Below are 24000 nucleotides of genomic sequence, written 5' to 3' on the forward strand. Positions count from 1 at the left end.
ACTTTTTGATTTAGTGGCTAATTTGTATGATTTCGTACAATGTAATTCATACAATTTAGTACGATCTGCTCATCCCCCAATGACGGTTGGGTTTAGGGGTGGGGTTAGGTGCCACGCCTCTATTTTAAAATCGTACAATTTCGTAAGACGGATTCATAGCCACTAAACTGTTTTCTTGTAAAATCAGGCTGGATATTTTGTTTCTATTATTTTATTTTGATATTTGATTGTAGTTTTATATTTGTCATCCTAGCTTTGGCAATCTTAAACATTTTGCCAACGTGAATGGGAAGCGTTGAAGCTGACGCCCCCTAGCGGTGCTCCTGTGTGCGTCATGTGTGTATTACTGTATGCTTCCCTACAGTCTACCACTGTGACGCTTTGTCTGTGTGTGTGTTTTTATGTTAAACACTGTGGTTTGAAATGCTCACACATTCTATTTCTTACATTGCTTATTTAAGTTTAAACTATTATGATATTTAAACACAATTTCACGGCAATTCGTAACTTTTTGACTTAGTGGCTAATTCGTATGATTTTGTACAATGTAATTTATTAAATTTAGTACGATTTGCTTCAATGACGGTTGGGTTTAGGGGTGGGGTTAGGTGCCACGCCTCCATTTTAAAATCGTACAATTTCATATGACGGATTCATAGCCACTAAACTGGCAAAACGTAAAATACCTAAGTTTTCTCGTAAAATCAGGCTGGATATTTTGTTCCTATTATTTTATTTTGATATTTGATTGTAGTTTTATATTTGTCTTCCTAGCTTTGGCAATCTTGAACATGTACAGTCATGCCAATAAAGCAATTCTTTTGAGAATTGAATTGAGAGAGAGAAATGGCCACCTTGATGATGTGCAGTTTGGGCAGCAGGTTGCAGTCGGCCAGCGTGAGCTCGTCCCCATCCAGAAAGCTGCGTGTTGAAGCTCCAGGATCCTCCAGACTGTCGGCGTCGATTTCTTCAGGCAGCGGCGTCTGCAGATACTCGTCCAGCCGCTTCAGAGACTTCAGCAGAGCTTTCTCCAGACCTCCACACACACAAACAACAGTTAACCACGCAGGTGCTGCATTGTCTGGTTGTGAAGGTCATGTCAAAGATGTGCTTTAAAACTGCTCCTGTCACCCTATAGATATATAAATTTAGTAGTGGTGTCCGACTTCATTCACTACATTCCTTCACTACTTTTACCCACAGTACACTCAGATTTCAAATTTCAGTCCCTTAGGGCAGGGCTATCAGTCATTCAGGGCGGGGTTATCAATCTTTTGAGGTGGGGCTAGCAAATCCTTTAGTGCAGAACTATCATTCTTTTAGGGCGGAGCTATCAGTCATTTAGGGTGGGGCTATCAGTTCTTTATAGTTAGCAGTCCTTTAGGGCGGGGCTATTCGTGCAGAGCTATCAGTGCTTTAAGGCGGGGCTATCAGTCATTTAGGGCAGGGTTATCAATCCTTTAAGGTGGGGCTAACAAATCCTTAAGTGCAGAGCTTTTAGGGTGGAGCTATCAGACCCTTAAGGTGGGGCTTCCAGCTCTTTAATGCAGAGCTAGCAGTGCTTTAGTGCAGAGCTTTTAGTCCTTTAGCGGGGAGCTAGCAGTCCTTTAGTACAGATCTATTAGTGCTTTAGAGTTGGGCTATCAATCCTTTGAGGTGGGGCTAGCAAATCCTTTAGTGTAGAGTTTTTAGGGCGGAGCTATCAGTCCTTTAGGGTGGAGCTATCAGTCCTTTAGGGTGGGGCTATCAGTTCTTTAATACAGTTATCAGTCCTTTAGGGCGTGGCTAGCAATCTTTAAGTAATCTATATAGTGAGCACGGTAGCATTAGTCGGCAGGAGAAGCACTTTAGCAGCATCTAGAACAGCAGCCTGTAAGTACATTTAAGATTTGTTTCAGTTGTTGTGTATGGTTTGAGGACTTGTTTCCAGCTGTTTGTGTAAAGTTGTAGGACATTTAAACTTGCTTTCAGTTGTGTATAATACTAGAAGTTGTTTAGCCACTGTTTCCTTGGTTACTATAAGAGCTTGTGCAGCGAACGCAGACGCGGTTTCGCGTCGTCCGCCTCAGTTTCGGCCCTTGTTTTGACTCGGGAGGCGTGTCCAAACGCCAGGTAACCACTATATAGTGAGCACGGTAGCATTAGTCGGCAGGAGAAGCACTTTAGCAGCATCTAGAACAGCAGCCTGTAAGTACATTTAAGATTTGTTTCAGTTGTTGTGTATGGTTTGAGGACTTGTTTCCAGCTGTTTGTGTAAAGTTTTAGGACATTTAAACTTGCTTTCAGTTGTGTATAATACTAGAAGTTGTTTAGCCACTGTTTCCTTGGTTACTATAAGAGCTTGTGCAGCGAACGCAGACGCGGTTTCGCGTCGTCCGCCTCAGTTTCGGCCCTTGTTTTGACTCGGGAGGCGTGTCCAAACGCCAGGTAACCACTATATAGTGAGCACGGTAGCATTAGTCGGCAGGAGAAGCACTTTAGCAGCATCTAGAACAGCAGCCTGTAAGTACATTTAAGATTTGTTTCAGTTGTTGTGTATGGTTTGAGGACTTGTTTCCAGCTGTTTGTGTAAAGTTGTAGGACATTTAAACTTGCTTTCAGTTGTGTATAATACTAGAAGTTGTTTAGCCACTGTTTCCTTGGTTACTATAAGAGCTTGTGCAGCGAACGCAGACGCGGTTTCGCGTCGTCCGCCTCAGTTTCGGCCCTTGTTTTGACTCTCGAGGCGTGTCCAGCTGAATTCAATCAGCTAGTGCTTTGGGGTTATATAAACAACTAGTTCACCGCGGCAGCGGTCGCGGCAGCCTCGTGTGAAGACCGCCTCGTGTGAAGACCGACGAGTGTAAAGACCATCGACTCTACCTGCGCGACTAAGACCGACGAGTGTAAAGACCATCGACTCTACCTGCGCGACTCCACCGAGCAAAGACACCGACAAAGCACTTGAGTACTTTACTGTATTGTTTTACTTTACACTTATTTTTTGTTGTCAGTGCACTTTTATTATGTGTTTTCTAATTCCTGTTGTTACTAACACTCGCAAAACACGGGAGGTACGCTGCAGGCGTAATCCTCACAACCTTCGTTCAATACATGTATCTACTATTTCACAACTCTCTCTCTCCGTGGGCCTCTGGAACTGTCAATCAGCTGTTAACAAGGCTGATTTTATTACCTCCATAGCTACATATTCTGACTATAATCTCATGGCTCTAACTGAGACCTGGTTGAGGCCGGAGGACACTGCTACACATGCTACTCTTTCTGCTAATTTCTCTTTTTCCCACACTCCTCGTCAGACAGGGAGAGGGGGTGGGACTGGACTACTAATTTCCAAAGAATGGAAATTTACTCTGATACCGTCCCTGCCAACAATCAGCTCCTTTGAATTCCATGCAGTCACCATTATCCACCCCTTCTACATAAATGTGGTTGTCATCTACCGCCCACCAGGTAAATTAGGTCACTTCCTAGATGAACTGGATGTTCTTCTCTCATCTTTTTCTAATTTTGCCACTCCCTTATTGGTGCTAGGTGACTTCAACATCTACGTTGACAAACCGCAAGCTGCAGACTTTCAGACTTTGCTTGCCTCTTTTGACCTAAAAAGAGCACCTACTTCTGCTACCCACAAATCAGGTAATCAGCTAGACCTTATTTACACACGACACTGCTTCACTGATCAAACAATAGTAACTCCACTACAAATATCTGATCATTTCCTTCTGTCTCTCAACATCCACATTACTCCTGAGCCGCCACACACTCCAACACTGGTTACCTTTCGCAGAAACCTACGATCTCTCTCACCCAACAGACTATCCACCATTGTTTCAGACTCTCTTCCTCCATCTCGCAAACTCACTGCACTTGATTCGAACAGTGCCACTAATACACTCTGCTCCACACTAGCATCATGTCTAGACCGATTATGTCCTCTTGCATCCAGGCCAGCCCGTGCCAGTCCTCCTGCACCCTGGCTCTCAGATGCTCTCCGTGAGCATCGCTCAAAACTTCGGGCTGCGGAGAGAATTTGGCGGAAAACTAAAAATCCTGCACATCTCTTAACATACCAAACTCTTCTGTCCTCTTTCTCAGCTGAGGTTACTTCTGCAAAGCAGACGTATTACCGTCTGAAAATCAACAATGCCACTAATCCTCGCCTACTTTTTAAAACATTTTCATCCCTCCTCTATCCTCCTCCTCCACCCGCATCCTCCACACTTACTACTGATGACTTTGCTACATTCTTCTGCACCAAAACTGCAAAAATCAGTGCTCAATTTGCTGCACCTACAACAAACACGCAAGATACAACACCAACACCACACACACTCACCTCTTTTTCTCAGCTCTCTGAGTCTGAGGTGTCCAAACTTGTGCTATCTAGCCATGCAACCACCTGTCCACTCGATCCCATTCCCTCTCATCTCTTGCAAGCCATCTCTCCTGCAGTCATACCAACACTGACTCACATAATTAACACATCTCTTGACTCTGGTTTATTCCCCACTACATTTAAGCAGGCTAGGGTAACCCCACTGCTAAAGAAACCCAACCTGGACCATACGCTACTTGAAAACTACAGACCAGTATCCCTGCTTCCATTCATGGCCAAGATTCTGGAGAAAGTAGTGTTCAATCAAGTCCTGGACTTTCTTACTCAAAACAATCTCATGGACAACAAGCAATCCGGCTTTAAGAAAGGCCACTCAACTGAGACTGCCCTGCTCTCGGTCGTGGAGGATCTCAGACTGGCTAAAGCAGACTCTAAATCATCAGTCCTCATTTTGCTGGACTTGTCAGCTGCTTTTGACACTGTCAACCACCAGATCCTGCTATCTACGCTTGAGTCACTGGGCGTTGCGGGCACTGTTATACAATGGTTCAGATCTTACCTCTCTGACAGGTCATTCAGGGTGTCTTGGAGGGGAGAGGTGTCCAACCTACAGCATCTAAACACTGGGGTACCTCAAGGCTCTGTTCTTGGGCCACTTCTCTTCTCCATCTACACATCATCTCTAGGACCAGTCATCCAGAGACATGGATTCTCCTACCACTGCTATGCTGATGACACCCAGCTATACCTCTCTTTTCATCCTGATGATCCCTCCGTTCCAGCTCGTATCTCAGCCTGCCTGTTGGATATTTCACACTGGATGAAAGATCATCATCTTCAGCTGAACCTCGCAAAAACGGAAATGCTTATAGTTTCTGCCAACCCGACTCTACACCATAACTTTTCAATCCAGATGGATGGGGCAACCATTACTGCATCCAAAATGGTGAAAAGCCTTGGAGTAACGATTGATGACCAACTAAACTTCTCTGACCACATTTCTAGAACTGCTCGATCGTGCAGATTTGCACTCTATAACATCAGAAAGATCCGACCCTTCTTATCTGAACATGCAGCTCAACTCCTTGTTCAAGCTCTTGTTCTCTCCAAACTGGATTACTGCAACTCTCTACTAGCTGGGCTTCCAGCTAACTCTATCAAGCCTCTTCAACTGCTCCAGAATGCAGCAGCACGGGTTGTCTTCAATGAACCTAAACGAGCACATGTCACTCCGCTGCTAGTCCGTTTGCACTGGCTGCCAGTTGCTGCTCGCATCAAATTCAAAACTCTGATGTTTGCCTACAAAGTGCCTTCTGGCCTAGCACCTTCTTATCTGCACTCACTTCTGCAGATCTATGTGCCCTCCAGAAACTTGCGTTCTGTGAATGAACGTCGCCTCGTGGTTCCATCCCAAAGAGGGAAAAAATCACTTTCGCGAACGCTCACGCTCAATCTGCCCAGTTGGTGGAATGAACTCCCTAACTGCATCAGAACAGCAGAGTCACTCGCTATTTTCAAGAAACGACTAAAAACTCAACTATTTAGTCTCCACTTCACTTCCTAATCTGCAATTGCCTCTTTGAATATCACACTAATTGTACAAAAAAAAAAAAAAAAAAAAAACTACTAACACTTCCCTTCTTAGACTTTACAGACCTGAAACTTGCCTTTAGTACTTATTCATTGTTGCTCTTAGTTGTGTAAATTGCTTCCTTGTCCTCATTTGTAAGTCGCTTTGGATAAAAGTGTCTGCTAAATGACTAAATGTAATGTAAATGTAAATGTAAAGTGCAGAGCTATTAGTGCTTTAGGGCGGAGCAATCAATCCTTTAGTGCAGAGCTATCTGTGCTTTAGGGTGGGGCTACAGTACACTCAGATTTCAAATTTCAGTCCCTTAGGGCAGGGCTATCAGTCCTTTAGGGCAGGGTTATCAATCCTTTGAGGTGGGGCTAGCAAATCCTGTAGTGCAGAAATATCATTGTTTTAGGGCGGAGCTATCAGTCCTTCAGGAAAGGGCTTTCATTCATTAATGGCAGAGCTATCAATCCTTTAAGGCGGAGCTATCAGTCCTTTAGAGCGGGGCTATTAATCCTTTGTGGCTGGGCTATCAATCTTTTAGGCTGGGACTACTTTAGGGAGGGTCTATCAGGGTGTGTCTCGTGGTTTGATCCATTTGTCAATCTTACTTCATTTTGTTAGCAGCGTTTATCTTTCAACAATCCAAACGGTTCCCAAAATAATGCACCCCCCTACTTTTTTCTCATTTAAGGACTATTTCAAGTGGGCGTCATGATAGAGGAAAAAGGACAATCTTATCTTCTGTTTCATGTCGACTTTAAAGTCTGTGTAAACTGCAATGGAATATTGAGTAGGGGGCGGGGTTTATTTTTGCTCTCATCAGCACATTAACAGTTGAAGGGGCGTGGCTAAGCATTTTTCAGCCAATCAGAGAAGGACTGTGGGCAAAAGCAGATGGTCAGATTTTGATTAAAGATTACCAAACATTTTTTTTCCAGTGGATTAACTTAAGAATTATTTACTTTAAGACAAACAATGTGCTCTAGCAAAATACACACTGCAAATTAAGATTTCAAGTTTTGTCCTTTGCCCCAGGACATGAGTATGTGATTTGGGATGCATCTAGAGCCTCTCCTCTCAATGTTCAATAAAACTCACCCTCATTTGCTTCTTTTCGAGGGTTCTTGATGTAGGCAGAAAACTTGGCAAACACATCTATTCCTGCGGTGTTTGATTCTGGATGCTTGGTTGCTAATTTTGGATATCTATAAAAAAAAAGACAGTTTAAATTATGCAACATGTATCTGAAGTGAGATGTGACATTATAACAAGTAAAAGAGTGTTTAGAGTACTGTGGCGGGCCCAGTCGCTCCTCCAGAAACTCCTCGATCTTGTTGACGTCCACCAGAACCTCTCCGTTGAAGGTCATGAAAGGCGGGTTTGTTCCAGGAGCGAGATCCTGCAAATCTGCCGGCTTTCTGTGAGAAACAGATCGACAAACAGAACCATCGCCAGTGCTGCTACTGTGAACTAAAGCTATTAAAATGACTGAAAATAAAATTAAGTATATATATTTTTAAAAGTTAAAACATATCAAACAAAAATTAAAAAAAAGACCATCTTAAATAAAATTGAATTCAAATATTACAATGTTAAATAAAATACAAGACAAAAACCTTTAACCATTACCACAAACCATTAGAAATTACATGACTTTCAGACTAAAATACGATTTAAAAAATATATAAATTTGTTTTAAAATGTTAGGAAAATAATAGACAAAAATCCCTTAAAACCCTTAAAAATGTTCAGATTAAAATAAAATAAAATAAAAATATTACAATGTTAAATAAAATACTAGACAAAAATACTGTAAAACCATTAAAATTAGATGATTTTCAAGGTAAAATAAAATAAATTTATATAAAATAAATAAAAATAAAATATATTTTTAGATGTTAAAATGTAAAAAAAAAAAATACTAGAAAAAACTACTTTAATACCCTTAAAAGTTAGACAACTTTCAGACTAAAATAAAATAAAAAATATTACAATGTTAACAAAAAAATACTAGACAAAATATCTTAAAAACCCTACAAATTCGATGACTTTCCAACAAAAAACTAATTAAATTAAATTAAATTAATTTAAATTAAGAATTAAATTAAATTAAATTAAATTAAAATTATTTTAAATTATTTTAAATTATTTTAAATTATGAATTTATTAAAATAAATAACTAAATAAATTGAAATAAAATAAAATAAAATAAATAATTGAATATAATAAAAAATTACAATGCAAAAAACTAGACAAAATACCTTAAAACAATAAAAATAAAGAAAATAAACTATTATAAAATTTAAAAACACAACAAAATAAAAGTGCAATTAAAATGAAAATCTATTAATAATTGACAATTAAAAATTTCAATAAACTCTGCAAGTTACATATAAAGAACACTAGTGTCCAAAACTGCCCTTATTCAACAAGTTAAGAAGTCCAAGCTATTTAAATGCAAACAATATGTGTCATATTTGATGAAGTTTGATTCATAAACATCACTTTCCTATTTGAAACAATCTTTCTTATATGAAGCACGACTTTATTACTGTATTACTGCTTTATACAAGAAAGACAGTTGCAAATAACTTCACATTAGTGAACACAACAGTCTGATGCAAACTTCATCAAATATGATATTATTTACATTTAAACTGTTAGGACTTTTGGACTTATTGAATAAGTGCACTGTTGGACACCATATTTAGATAAGTAACCTGACTGAATGTAACATCTTTATTACTACTTACTAAACCAACATGACATCTTAAAGAAGTTCAGTCAAATTCTGACGGATGAATATGATTACTATATGATTGAGTTCAGAATAATGTCTCCTATTTAGTTTTTCTGCAGGAGTGGTTTATACTGGCGGGAGTCATTTGAAGTGTGTGTGTGTATGTGTTTATAGTGACCTATAAGGGCTTTACCTCTTCAGGTCTACAGTGGTAACATTGAAAATCACTCCTTTCAGCCACAGGATCATGAAGAGTCTCTGAGAGAACGGACAGTTCCCGAGGCTTTCGCCATCACTGCCCGCCTGCACACACACACACACACACACACACACACACACACACGCACGCACACACACAGTTAGTATTTATTATGCATGAAAACATTCCAAAGATTCTAAAGGCGGGGCTATCAGTTTTTTAAGAAGGGTTATCAATCCTTTAGGGTGGGGCTATCAGTTCTTTAAGGCGGGGCTATCAGTCCTTTAAAGAGGGGCTACCAGTCATTTAAGGAGGGGCTATCAGTCATTTAGGGAGGTATTTTCAATCATTTAGGGTGGGGCCATCAGTCCTTTATGGAGGGGCTATCATTCCTTTAGGGTGGGCTATCAGTCTTTTAAGGTGGGACTATCAGTCCTTTAGGGAGGGGCTATCAGTCATTCAGGGAGGGGCTATCAGTCCTTTAGGGAGGGGCTATCTGTCATTTAAGGAGGGGCTCTCAATGCTTTAGGTGTTGGGGCTATCAGTTCTTTAATGTGGGGAAATCAGTCCTTTAGGGAGGGGCTATCAGTCCTTTAAGGAGGGGCAATCAATCATTTAGGGCGGGGCTATTAGTCCTTTAAGGTGGAGCTATCAATCATTTAGGGCGGGGCTATCAGTCATTAAGGGAGGGGCTATTAGTCCTTTAAGGATGGGCTATCAATACTTTAGGGAGGGGCTATCAATCCTTTAGGGCGGGGCTATTAGTTATTTAGGGCAGGGCTATCAGTCCTTTAGGGCGGGGCTATCAGTTCTTTAGGGCTTTAGGGCTAACACACACACAGTTAGTATTTATTATGCATGAAGACATTCCAAAGATTTCCATTGTTTTAATGTCTCCCCAAACCAACTCTACACACATGCAGGAAACTGTGTGCAATTTTACATTCTGAAAAAAAAAACAGTGTCATACCATGGCATTGCAGCAAAAATGCTTTAGCTTTAAGTTTTTTTATCTCATTCCTAGTCCAAATATCTACAAATTCTCAAGTCAAGAAGCATTTTCTAGACAAGTAACAAATATTGTCTTGTTTTATTTAAATATTCTTATTTAAAAGTAAAAACAAGATTATTTTGCTCATCTGCAAAAGCTTTCTCTGGAAACTTGCAGTCTTGTTGAACACACAATGACTGATGAGAAACTATTAAGGAGTTAAATGAGCTTAAATGTTGAGCTACAGAACAAACAACATCACAAGATGCTGCTCAGAACCAGAAATCAGTTCACGACGAGTCAATAAAAAACAACTAAATATGAAAAACAAGGACATTTATTTCAGCAACTATACACAAAATTACTACGACACAATATTAAAGATATTCATCTATTTTTAAAATGTAAGCCCAGGTGTATTTAGGAAAATAATCATTTATTTCATTCATTCATTTTCCTCCGGCTTAGTCGCTTATTCATCAGTGGTCACCGCTGCGGAATGAACCACCAACTATTCCAGCATATGTTTTACACAGCGGATGCCCTTCCAGCTGCAACCCAGTCCTGGGAAACATCCATACACTCTCACAATTCACACCTGTACCGCATATGTTTGGACTATGGGGGAAACGGGAGCACCCGGAGGACACCCACGCCAACACGAGGAGAAAATGCAAACTCCACACAGAAGTGCCAACTCACCCAGTCGGGACTCAAACCAGTGACGTTCTTGCTGTGAGGCCACAGTGCTAACCACCGAGCCAGCTTGTCGCCCTTCATTAATTCAAGGCTTTTTAAATAAACCATTTTAGGATCCTAAATGCTCAGTTCTTTTTATTTTATTTATATCTGTCTGCAAGAGGTTCCATCATTTATCAAAACAATATGTTTACTTATTATTTTATGTTGTTAATAACATAACTCAGTCCTGCAGGATTTTGTGAGACTAATAATTCTTGAGTGAGTGAGAAAGCCAATGGTAAAGAAAAATCTTAAGGGGGCTAATAATATTGACTTTATAAAATATATTTAAAAATGTAAAAACAATTTTCCCCAGTCAAACTAAAGGAAAAAATAGGAAGAGAATGTTCTGTTAAACATAATAACTCTGTTAGGAATAACTACAATTTCACAGGAGGGCGAATAGTTTTGCCTTCAACTGTATATAAAATTATACTTTCATAAATATAATTTGAGATAGACACCAAATGTAGCATCTCATCTTTGACCACTGTAAAAAATAAAGGTAAATTGCTTCAATGTGAAGCCATTTTCTCATAAAAAGAATCAATAAATAATACATAAAAAAATCTTTACAGCAAGAAAGTCTTACCTTCACAAACAGCTCAATGCTAGGAAATCCCAATTTTTTAGCTGCTACATCAAACCAAGCCATGCTACTCTAACATGTCCCAAAAATCAAATGTGAAGTAACATCTGAAAGCTGATTCTCTGTGTGTATGAAAATGTCTTTGTGCATCCCGAATGACTGATTGAGTTTGCTGCGAGTCTGTCTTGATGTTCTGTGGGTGTTCGGGGAGGAAAACACGGTCAAACACGCAGAAACAGACACTGAGACGCTTGTTCATTGTTATCAGCAATAGAGACGCTGTTCATGAGACGGGCATTATAAAAGAATTTACAGATCATCGCTGCAAAAAAATATGATCTTTATGATGATTATGATTTCCAGTACTCTTCAGATATGCAAAAACTGATTAATGTTATCAGTTTAGAAATATTATGTACTTATAATTATAGTAATCTACTTTTTGAAACACTCGTAATCAGACTAGTTACTTTTATGGATTACTGATTACATTATTTACAGTGCTGCAGTAAGTTGTTCACAATTCAATGATTTCTATTTTTATCTTTTTTTTCTTATGCATTTCTATTGCTTTTCACATTTTTGTAAAGTTGTTTTTTGCATGTTCTGCTAGTTTACTTAAGTAATTTTTTAGGTTAATATGTAAATAAATTAACCTGCATCATTATATAGCACAAAAATAATCTAAATGTAATCCAAAAGTAGTCCAATTGCGTTACCATAAACTACGGTACTACTAACTTTGTCGTTTCATTTATAATCAGTAATGGACTACATTTAGTAATCTACCCAGCTCTCTAGGTAAAACAATCTGATGATTTCAAAATGTAATCCAAAAGTAATCAGATTACGTTACCATAAACAAGAAGATTATATTACTGACTACAATTATTTATAACACGTAATTTGTAAAAGTAACAGATTACATTTCAAAAGTAATCTACCCAGCTCTATGTAATAGCTGAACAATGTTCTATAGATATCTAAATGTAATCCAATAGTAATCAGATTACATTACTATAAACAAGATTATACGACTAACTACATTTTTATCATGTAATTTGTAATCAGTAATGGATTACAATTCATAAGTAATCAACGAAGATCTCTATGCAATAGAGGCAGATTCCAATAGCACAGAGATTATGTTATTGACTACGAATTTGGTAATGTAATTTGTAATCCGTAACGGATTACAATTCATAAGTAATCTACTAAGCCCTCTATGTAATATTGAACAACAATCTAGTGATATCTAAATGTAATCCAATGGAAGTCAGATTACATAAACTAAAAGATTATATTACGCACTACATTTTTTATCATGTAATTTGTAATCAGTAATGGATTAGAATTCATAAGTAATCTACCCAGCTCTCTAAGTAATACTAAACAACAGTCTAACGATATCTAAATGTAATCCAACAGTAATCAGATTACATTTCCATAAACAACAAGATTATATTACACACTACATGTTTTTCATGCAATTTGTAATCAGTAAAAGATTACAATTCATAAGTAATCAATCCAGCTCTCTAAGTAATACTGAACAACAGTCTAACGATATCTAAATGTAATCCAACAGTAATCAGATTACATTACCATAAACAAGATTAACTACATTTTATCTCATGTAATTTGTAATAGTAACAGATTACATTTCATAAGTAATCTACCCAGCTCTCTATGCAATATTGAACAACTATCTAGTGATATTGAAATGTAATCCAAAAGTAGTCCGATTACATTACCATAGAGATAATATTAGTGACGACAAATTTGGTAATGTAACCTGTAATCAGTAATGGATTACAATTCATAAGTAATCTATCCAGCTCTCTATACTGTATGTAATATTGAACAATGATATTCTAGCGATATCTGAATGTAATCCAAAATGAGTTTGATTACATTACCATAGAGATTACATTAGTGACTACAAATTTGGTAATGTAACCTGTAATCAGTAATGGATTACAATTCATAAGTAATCTATCCAGCTCTCTATATGTAATATTGAACAATGATATTCTAGCAATATCTGAATGTAATCCAAAAGTAGTTAGATTACATTACCATAAACTGCAGGATTATATTAATGACTACATTTTAATCATGTAATTTGTAATAGTAACAGATAACCAGGTTATCTATCCAGCACTCTATGCAATGTTGAACAATGATCTAGGGATATATTATAGATTTCCATGAGTCGATATACTGCTGTGCTTCTGTATTTGTGAGCCTGGAGGTCGAGGAATGATCGTGTGAGGTCTGTTCACCTGAAGATAAGCAGCACACAGTAACAGGCTAAAAACAGCTCTGCAAGTGCTGGGAGATGAATGAGGACACAAGGGCAAATCAGACCAGCAGAACTCCAGCAGAGGGCACTCATGTAAACGAGAGCGTGTCAATTACTGGGACAAGTCTAAAACTTTATTTAATCAGGCACTACATATCAATTCCAACCAGAACATCCTAAAAGAACATTAAAAGGAGAGTATAAAAATAAACATTTACAGCAAAACAACAACAACAAACTCAAACTGGTATTGAAGAAGTAAATGCTGAGCAAATGGTGACAGATTTTTCATTTTGGGGTGTACTGTCCCTTTAAGAACAATTGCATATGCTAAACAAACCTCAGAACAACCTAGCAACCATTAAGTACACCCTAGTAACCTCACAGCAATGTGCTACACACCATTCAAAATACTAGCAACATGATATAATGTTCTAATAACAATCAAGTAGAACCTAGCAACCAAAAAGCAACATGCTGTACACCATTCAAAAGACCCTAGCAACCAAAATGAACACTCTTAACAACAATCAAGAAGAGCCTATAACAACCACAAAGCAACATTCAATGCACCATTCTGAATACCCTAACCACAGAAACATGCTAAACACTGCTTAGAACACATTAGCAACCACATAGCAACATGCTCCACACCATTAAAAACATCCTAGCAACCAAAATGGACAGTCTGACAACAATCAAGTAGAGCCTAGCAACCACAAATCAGCATTCTATAGACCAGTCAGAATACCCCAAAAAACATTAGAAACACCGTAGCAACCATTAAAAACACCCTAACAACTGGAAAGCAACATGCTGTTCACTGTTTAGAACACACTAGCAACCACATAGAAACATGTAACACACAATTCAAAACACCCTAGCAACCATAAAGAACACTCTAACAACAACCAAGTAGCCACGACAAAACAACATTTTACACACCATACCGAATACCCTAACAACCATTAGGAACACCCTAGCAACCATTAAGAACAAGCTAACAACTGGAAAGCAACATGCAATACACTGCTTAGAATACACTTGCAACCACATCACAACATGCTACACACCATTCAAAACACCCTAGCAACCACAATGTGCTACACATTATACAGAACCCTCTAGCAACCATTAAGGACACGCTAACATCCCGAGAGAAAAATGCTACAGTATACACCACTTAAAATACTGCAACAACCATAAAAGCAACATGTTATACACCATTTAGAATACCCTAACAACCATTAGAAACATCCTAGCAACCATAAGACCACCTAATAACTGAAAAAACCCACAAAGCAACATGCTACACACCATTCAAAACACCCTAGCAACATAAATAACATGTATACTTATATATAACACAAATAACCCAACAACCAAGAAGACATACACAAAGCAACATTCTATACACCATACCGAATACCCTAACAACCATTAGAAATACCCTAGCAACCATTAAAAACACCCTAACAACTGAAAAGTGACATGCTACACTGTTTAGAATACACTAGCAACCACATCATAACATGTTATGCCATTCAAAACACCCTAGCAACCATAAATAACATTCTAACAACAACCAAATAGAGCATAGCAACCACAAAGCAACATTTTATACACAATTCCGAATACCCTTACAACTATTAGAAACACCCTAGCAACCATGAACAACCCAAAGCAACATGCTATACACTGTTTAGAAAACACTGGCAACCACAATGCAACATGCTACACACATTGTAAACCACCCAAGCAAGCATAAATAACACTCTAACAACCATCAAGTAGCAACCACAAACAACCCTTATAAGCACCCTAGCAACCATTACAAACTCCTAAGTAACCATAGCAATGACCCAGCAACACACAACATTGTTTTTACGCATGCAGGAATTTTGCAATCAGACCACCTTCACTTCTCAAACTCTCAGCATCTCAGATCCTTCTCGCATCGCCTCAGACTAGTAAACATCTTAATCAGATTAGTGTATAGAGGAATGCTGAGAGATTAACCCACTACACTTAGGAGTCTCTATTAGGACAAAGGCTGCAGTTGTGTAATTCATAGTAGGCTACTATAAACACTTTACTTAATAATTATAAATCATATTAATCTCTGATTAAAAGTGCACAGGAGCTTCTTATGCAATGTTTCTTATATAATATAACTGTGCACATGTCAATGCTTACAAAGAAAAGCTAAGACAACAAATAGCAGCCTGTTTGACAACATTCTTTTCAACATTTCTATTTTTTTTTATAAAATGTCTTAATAAATCATTTCTGCATGCATAAAACCAGGGAATAGTTTATTAATAACCTTAATTTCATGAGACTTTGCATTGGGGTAGATGGATGGATGGATGGATGGGTGGATGGGTGGATGGATGGAAGGATGAATGAATGGATGGGTGGATGGATGAATAGACAGACAAACTAATGGATTAAAGGATGAATGGTTGAATGATTGAAAGGATGAATGAATGAATGAACGGATTAATAAATAAATAAATTAATTAAATAATTAAAAGATGAATGAATGAATGAATGAATGATGGAGCAAATGATTGAATGGGTGAATTAATGACTTAATTAATTAATTGATAAATGGATGAATGAATGAATGAATAAATGAGTGGATGGATGGATGGATGAATGAATGGATTAATGGATGAATGGGCAAATAAATAGATGGATGATGGATGAATGGAAAAATGAATGGATTAATGGGTGAATTAATTAATAAATAAATTCATGAATGAATGAATAAATGAATGGATGAATGAACAGATAAGTGAATGAATGAATGAATTAATAGATAAATGAATGGATGGATGAATTAATAAATGAAAGAATGAACAAACAAATGAATGAATGAATGAATGAATGAATGAATGAATGAATGAATGAATGAATGCATTCATAAATGAATGAACGAATGGGCAAACTAATGAATTAATGGATAGATAAATTAATTAATGAATAGATGAATGAACGAATAAATCAATGAACAAATGAATAAACAAAAAGAAATGAACAAATAGATGAATGAATGAATGAATGAATGAATGAATAGATGGATGGATGGATGGAAGGACAGACGAATGAACCAATGAATAAACGAACAACTAAACAAATGTGTGAATTAATGAATGAATGGATGGATGGATTAATTAATTAATAAATGGATAAACAAAAGATTCTAACAAATAACAAACGAACAAACAAACAAAGGAATGAATGAATGAATGAATGAATGGATGGATGGATGGATGGATGGATGGATCTATGATATAATAAATTAATTAATTATTAAACAGATGACCGAATGAATGAATGAATGAATGAATGAATGAATGAATGAATGAATGAATCTAAAAAGGGTTGAAGGCCTTTAAAGAACAAGTGACTGAATGACTTCCTCAAGATTAAAGGGATGGTTCATCTGAAAACAAACACTGTTGATATCAATGGTTACAGGTTCCAACAATTTTCTGTATCCTTTTTTGTGTTCCACTTCATTATCAAACAAACTGAACGGGTGAGTTATTTATGACCGAATTTTCATTTTTTGGGTGAACTAACCCTTTAATGCAAACAAAAGCTTTTGAATTGTTGATTATTTGTGAAATGTGCAGGAATTGAGGGAGTTGCACATTTTCACTTTGTTCCGCTTCTTCATGCACAAAGGCCCTCTTTGTTATGGGAATTGCTCTGCAGAAACATACAAATGGTTTTAAAGAGATTCTTACCAGGCTTAACATCCCGCTGCTCAGACTCTTTAATATAACAAGAATTTGCCTGTGCACACTGTTTCAGAGACAAATTTACGGAAAATAACCAAATCTATCAATAAATAACATTGCTGTGGTTTTGATTGGTTAATATCAACTGTTTAACAAATGAGCAAGCAAACAGGACTACTACTGCTTAATAAACTCAAGCTAATTAATAGAATAATTGCAAAATTTCATATCTAAAGCCAGTCTTCAATGTTTGTGAGGATGCTTTGTGTTAGATATTTGATCTAGAATCTAGAAAGAAACACATCAGTCTGTTGTGTCAGATTAATTTTTAGTTCTTGGGTCAATCCATCAGCTCAACACCCTGCTGAGAGTAATCTCAATTAACTAAGTGCATTATTTCACCATGAGCGATCATTTACATTAGCCAAGTGGGCTGGGAACTGTGGTTGGAGAGCTCTGGCCGTCTTTATAAAGACTTTCTCGAAACTTCGGTTTTAATGAATTACTTCAGATTTGTGACTGTGGAGTTTTATGTTGCACTGTTATATTTGTGGGACAAACCATAACCTTAACCTTAACCCTAACATGCACTGTAGGTCAAAATGAACTTTACTGTATGGCTAAAATAATTAAAATATTAATTAAAGATCAAATTCCATGAAGATATTTAGTGCATTTCCTAGTGTAAAAGTGTCTGTAAATAAAATAAAAAAAAAACAAAAAAAAACATAAAAAAAAAAAACAAAGGACATCATGGTGGCACAGTGGGAAGCATGATTGCCTCATGGCAAGAAGGTCACTGGTTTGAGCCTCAGCTGGGTTAGTTGGCATCTTTTGTGGAGTTTGCATGTTCTCCCCATGTTGGCGTGTCTTTTCTCCAGGTGCTCCGGCTTCACACAGTCCAAACACATGCGGTACAGATGAACTGTATAAGCTAAACTGGCTGTAGTGTATGTGTGTCAGTAAGAGTGTATGGGTGTTTCCCAGTGTTGGGTTGCGACTGTAAGGGCATCCGCTGAGTGAAACATATGCTGGATAAGTTGGCGATACATTCCACTGTGGCGACCCCAGTTTAATAAAGTAACTAAGCTAAAAAGAAAATGAATGAATAAAATAAAAAATAAATAAATAAAATAATAAAAATAATAAAATTAAAAATTAAAATTAAATTAAATTAAATTAAATTAAATTAAATAAAATTAAATAATTAAATTAAATTAAATTAAATTAAATTAAATTAAATTAAATTAAATTAAATTAAATTGCTTTATTTAGTCAACTTTAAAGGATTTTTTTGATCCCTCAGATTTCCAATAGTTATATATTTTGGCCAAATATTGTCCAATACTATCAAACCATACATCAATCAGAATCTATTTTTAGTATATAATCATGTATAAATTAAGATCATGTAGTAATGTCCATCTCCAAAAAAAACAAAAAAAACTCTTTTTTGGTCCAGGGTTACTTTGTTTACATTTATTTTTGTTAGGGTCACATGAACAGTGTACTCCATGAATGCAATGTATTTATTTTCCATTAATGCATATGTAACCCGCCGGTCCTACACCACCCAACTCACTCCGAGCTGGGATCAAACCGGCGACCTTCCGCATGGGACCATGACCTCTAGCGTTTGTCATTAGAGGTCAGACGAGTGAAGTTTACCTGCACAGCACTTACTAGCTGGCCTCCGTTACACATACATATACATTTTATTCATAATGCAGGAATATGAAGACAGAAAGATGTTAAATTTATTCATTTAAATATGTGAGGAATGCAGGGGTTGAGATTTTGTGTAATTTTTCACCATGTGATGTTGATGTATTATGTGTTTTTAAGTATTTGTGTGTATTTACACGTAACTATTGTAAAAGAAAGTGTACAATATCACCTCAAAACTTACTCTGAAGCCTATGCATTTCTTTTCCTTACAATACAAACATGCAAGCTTTTCAGCTCATGACTGTCTTTAAAGACCAGCTGAATAGCAAATCGTTTTAAAGTCCAGCAATAAACCAGTGGTTAAATTGGTGCACATGCAACCATCTTACTGGGAATTACAGTCTACAGTGTTTTCTGGAAGCGCTGACAGCTGACCGACTGACCAGTAGAGCACAGACATTAATGCAATTAGTGTTGGTGATAGTAACACCATCTGCTGAGCAGAAGGACATGCTGTCATTGTAGAGAGTGTGTGGCTAAAAGTGCTAACAAGACAGCCTCAGCATCGTGCTTCTTAAAATAAATGCCTACTATGTATAGTCTATTATTTCTGGCAACAATCGCAATATGTAGAAATACATTCATAAATTTGAAGGTGTTTTGAAAGTCTCATGCTCAACAGTTCAGTGCACAATGCACAAAAATCAATATTGGTAGATATTTCTCCAAGTTAAAATATAATTTAAATGTAAATTTTTGCATAATTAATCCAGATTTTAGTGTTGCGTGATTTGTTATAAATCATTTTCATTTTCTAGTAACTCTTTAAATTAGCAAATGATGGTTCATGTATTTAGTAACGTCATCTAAGCATGAACAACCTTACATAGAATTTATTAATCATAGTTCAACAATTACTAATGCATTATTATTCAAATACAAATTTGTGCTAGTTAACATTAGTTAAAGCACTGCGAGTTAGCAAGAACTACCAATAAACGGCTGTATTTTCAACTTACCTTGATCAAAGATTAATAAATACTGTAATAAATGTATTCATTATCTGCTCATATTAGTAAATTCATTAACTGACTACTGGACCATTATTTTAAAGTCTTACCAATTTTCCTTTTAAAACAAAAACTTTACCCAATAATTGCATCGGAGATCAAAATTGTACCTCATATTTCCCACATCGTTACTAAAGTAAAACTGAAATCACACTTACCAGGTTGCATAAAAGACCTATAATATTTACACTGAGCCTGTGAATACAGTAGTAACTTTTAAAAATAATGAGTACCCATGTTCACAAATAAAAACCAACAGCATCATCTAGCTTTAAAAAACAATAGACGTTACCTTCACATAAAGGGAGATCTGCTGGCTCTGTTGACCAGGAGTCGCCATCTTTGTCGTCTTCACTGGTAGTTTTGCATCCTCCAGTTGAACCACAGCAGGTGGAATCGAAGGGAACCCATTGGCCACGCTGACCTCCTGACCTTTAGCCTTGATATTAACCTCCCCTTCACTGTTAAAGGGCTTCGGTGGCTCTTGGAAATATGCATCTGAGGTCTCGCTGGTCTTCAACCAAGATTTGTTCACTTTACGCCCTTGGACTTTCCTCCTGGGGTCGTCTTCAATCACAGCCTTGAGCTCCTCCAGCCAGTTTCCAGCCCCCTCCTCTAACACTTCTTCATTGACTTGCATTGGCTTTTGCTTTGCAGCGCTGCCTCTATCTGGAACCCAACATTTATTATTTCCAAGCAGTTCTTTCTCCTTGCATGCTACTTCTTTTATGGCTATTGATATTTCTTCATTGGGTTGTTTTGGCTGTTCTTTTACAGCACTGCCTCCCTCTGCGGCATCATGTTTGATATTCTCAATCTCGTCCTTTTTCTTGTACGCATCCGCTTCCACAGGTAATGCAATTTCTTCATTGACTTGCCTTGGCTGCTCCTTTATAGGACTGCCTCCAAGAGCAATCTCATTGTAATAATTCCCAAGCTGTTCCTCCTTTTTGCATGCCTCCTTTTTTAAAGGAACTGGAATTTCTTCATCTACTTGTTTCTGCATAGCTTCACCTTCCTCCTGTTTGTTATCATTGAGATTTTCCAGCTTTTGGCTTGCCTTGTCTTCTGCAGCTTCACGTTTATAAGGTGGCTGATTTACATTGATACAGCTTTCCTCTTCCTTCAGTACCTGATTAATGTTTACATCCCTTTGAATACTTGTAATGTACTCTACATCTCCTTCTTTCTCTTCAGGTTCATTGGCAATAACAGGAGATTGGGTATCTACAACTATTCTCTCACAGTTTTTTAAATCGATGTTTTCCACCATCTCTCGAAATCGGTTTAGACTGCTGTGTTCTTGCATGATGCTTTTCACCAGCTGATCTTTGTTTTGGTCCATCTCCTCTATGGTTCCACCAATTTGGGTGGTTTGGGATGGTTGTCCTGTTGAGATACAGCCAGTGTAAATGGCGAAGGCATCATTGTTTGTTGGCTCTCCAGCTGCTTCACAGTCCTCCCATAAAGGCACTTCGGTCGAAGACTGTTCTTCATCAGCTTCCTCAAATATGGCTGAATCTTCTTCAAGACTGTGAAAGTCTTCTTCTGATTCTGGTTGACTGGTGGAAACCATCTGTGGCTCTTCATCTGCATCACTTTCTGCACCCTCATACTCAACGTTCACCTCTTTGTGTTTCTCTCCGTCCACAAGATCCTCTTTTGGTTTAATTTCCTCAAAGAGGCAAGCTTCTCTTACCTCAATGCTTTCCTTTTCGTCCTCATACACCGTTTCCAACTTGTAATCTGCCCGATCCTTATCCCTTTCAGCAAACTCTTCAGCTTTATTTTGAATATCTTGATCTTCTAATTGGGTTGTCGTTGTTTCAAATTCAACTGGATTCTCAGGCAACGCTGGTTTAGCAGTCATATCCACTTCATCCTTCCTCTCTTCAGTATTTACTTCTGTTATACATTCGATTTCAAGAACTGCTCGCTCTTGGTCTATCACTTCTTCCAAAACATCCTCTATTTTATGAACAATCACTTCTGATGAGGGCATTTCATGGTCCTCTCCGCCATCAACCATATCCTCGTCCACTTCTTCGGCTAGTTCAATCTCATCATCATCCTCCTCTTCCTCCCCAGTCCGTCGATCTTCCATCTCCATGCATGACCCTACAGGACAGTGGATAACAGCGCCGTTAGAAATCTCCATGTTGATACTCATATCGCTTTTGGCCTGAGCCATAGGTTGTTCTGTGGAAGAACGTTTGGAGTTTGATACGACTGCGTAGACCTTGTTGTATAACCAGCACACTAATGCTCTTGTGTCTACTACTGTGTTCTGTAGAGGTAATTAGGACTTACTCTCTCTCTCTCTCCCCACCTTTTCCTCTGGAGGATTATGGTACATTTCGGATTCTGATCCCCACATGACTGGCCTGCCCTCAAATCCGCTCCAATGGGAGCCTGGTCAGCTCAAGATGATCGGTTTAAGAGTAGGGCATGTATTGAAAATGCCATTAAATCTGGAATTCTTCATCCTGTTTGCCTTCTTGTGTAACTGTAATTAAATAACATTAAAATAAATTAATATATATTTTTCCACATTTATTTATGCTTTTGAATTGCATTATAGGATCTTGATCTTTCTTCCAACAACTTTTAACTTTAAAAGGGATTAAAAATGTGACTTTTATGAACATTATTAATAGTTTGCAGTGCTATATTGTCTGGGTTGGGTTTGTATATTACGCGACAGAAACCTTGTAATAAACTGCAGCACATTTTCTGTTTGTTTTACAGAATTATTTCTCTATATATTATTACTTATACATCAAGCTACTAAAAAGTCATGGATTAAAATAGAGGATTAAGTATGTAAATATTACAGTTTATTGGCAGTTTATTACAAGGCTTTTGTACTGCAATTTACATCACTAAACCTATGGAGTTAGATTTTTTTTATTCAATTAAAAAATATTGAGTTTTAGGGAATAATTAAGTACATATTGATCAAAAAATAAATAATTGTCATTAAAAAATGGTTTATTTTACAAACCCTATGTCAATGATAACAAGATATTTTGGATTGCAAAAAATAAAACTATTGTCCTATTATGCAGTTACCACAAGTTTCATTGCACGCTCATTCAGTTTGCTCTCTGTTCTGCTGTCATTTGTTGCACATCTAGAATCTTTGCTTGCAAATATTTTGCTTGTGCATTGAAAAGTTTTTAAATCAGACAATTCGATTCAATTCATCTTTATTTCTGTAGCTTTTACAATGTAGATTGTGTAAAATCAGATTAACATAGAACATAGAAGAGAATGCTGGACGTCCATCGTGGAGAACTGCAGGTGTGAGTAAGTCACCGGCGGGTGTTCAGGCTGGCTGACAGGATCAATGCGGATACTCATCTGTCAATGTAATCCTTCAGGAATCAGTCTCTCAATCACCGCTTCTCCACGACCACCACAGCATCAGCTCAGGATACGGCCTGGTCCAGGATTATGGATACCTTGGCATCATTTCCTCGCAGGTCTTGGATCGCAGCATAATCTCTAAGGGCCTCGGGATGAGCATCCCCAGGTGGAAATAGAGAATAAAGAAAATAATTAGCGTAGCTCCTGTTCATAGTGTATATAAACAAGATGCAGAAATGAAGTGTTATAAATGAAACTAGCAGTTACACAAACAAACATGTCAAGCATATGAGAATTTCTAACACAATGTCTGGTGCATTAAGACAGGACAAGTGTGTCCTGCAGGTGGATTGTCAAGCCAGCTCACCTGCATGGAGCACACTCATGCATCATACTGTACCGTTATGTGATGTACCGTATATGCCTTACCAAAAAGATAGGTCTTTAGTGTAGTTTTTAGTAACTGAGAAAGTGCAATTGAGCCTGACATTATCAGGAAGGCTATTCCACAGTTTGGGAGCCATACATGAGAAGGTTCAACCTCCTTTAGTAGACTTTGCTATTCTAGGTACTACCAGAAGCCCTAAGTTTTGAAATCATGGATTGTAACGAGACAGAAGGTTGGTTAGATAAACATAAGCTAGATTATTTAAAGCTT

General features: G+C 37.4%; 2 protein-coding genes across 10 annotated transcripts in view; one reads left to right on the forward strand and one right to left on the reverse strand.

Annotated features, from left to right (window-relative positions):
* Positions 1-24000, reverse strand: part of LOC100333907 (chloride intracellular channel protein 4) — a 28885-nt gene that overhangs the window by 2499 nt on the left and 2386 nt on the right. For 3 of the 9 annotated variants that reach the window (XR_012405129.1, XR_012405123.1, XR_012405118.1), the window contains exons 1-5: positions 20266-22245; positions 8852-8961; positions 7211-7336; positions 6132-7123; positions 855-1804 (exon numbers count right to left, since the gene is read on the reverse strand). Coding sequence is in view for 2 of the 9 variants with exons in the window: in XM_073949294.1 (XP_073805395.1) it covers positions 855-1036; positions 7017-7123; positions 7211-7336; positions 8852-8961; positions 20266-22164 (2424 nt within the window). In the remaining 7 variants the exon portion in view is untranslated. Of the gene's footprint in view, positions 1-854; positions 1805-6131; positions 7124-7210; positions 7337-8851; positions 8962-11181; positions 11466-20265; positions 22480-24000 lie in introns of those variants that run through there. The other 6 variants (XR_012405116.1, XR_012405115.1, XR_012405139.1 and 3 more) reach the window with 5 other exon arrangements.
* Positions 1477-6113, forward strand: LOC141384037 (uncharacterized). The gene is made up of 2 exons (XM_073949293.1): positions 1477-3453; positions 3535-6113. Exons 1-2 carry the CDS (start codon positions 3006-3008, stop codon positions 5901-5903), a joined length of 2817 nt encoding a protein of 938 aa, XP_073805394.1. The 5' UTR covers positions 1477-3005; the 3' UTR covers positions 5904-6113.

The sequence above is a fragment of the Danio rerio genome, chromosome 1 (assembly GCF_049306965.1).
Source record: "Danio rerio strain Tuebingen ecotype United States chromosome 1, GRCz12tu, whole genome shotgun sequence".
NCBI classification, from domain to species: Eukaryota; Metazoa; Chordata; class Actinopteri; order Cypriniformes; family Danionidae; genus Danio; species Danio rerio.

Bases quoted from the DNA above. Each gene is read 5' to 3' on its own strand.
- LOC141384037 (XM_073949293.1), top strand. From the start codon at position 3,006: ATGTGTTTTCTAATTCCTGTTGTTACTAACACTCGCAAAACACGGGAG. The intron at 3,454-3,534 runs GTAAATTAGGTC...TATTGGTGCTAG, and splicing joins TGTCATCTACCGCCCACCAG to GTGACTTCAACATCTACGTT.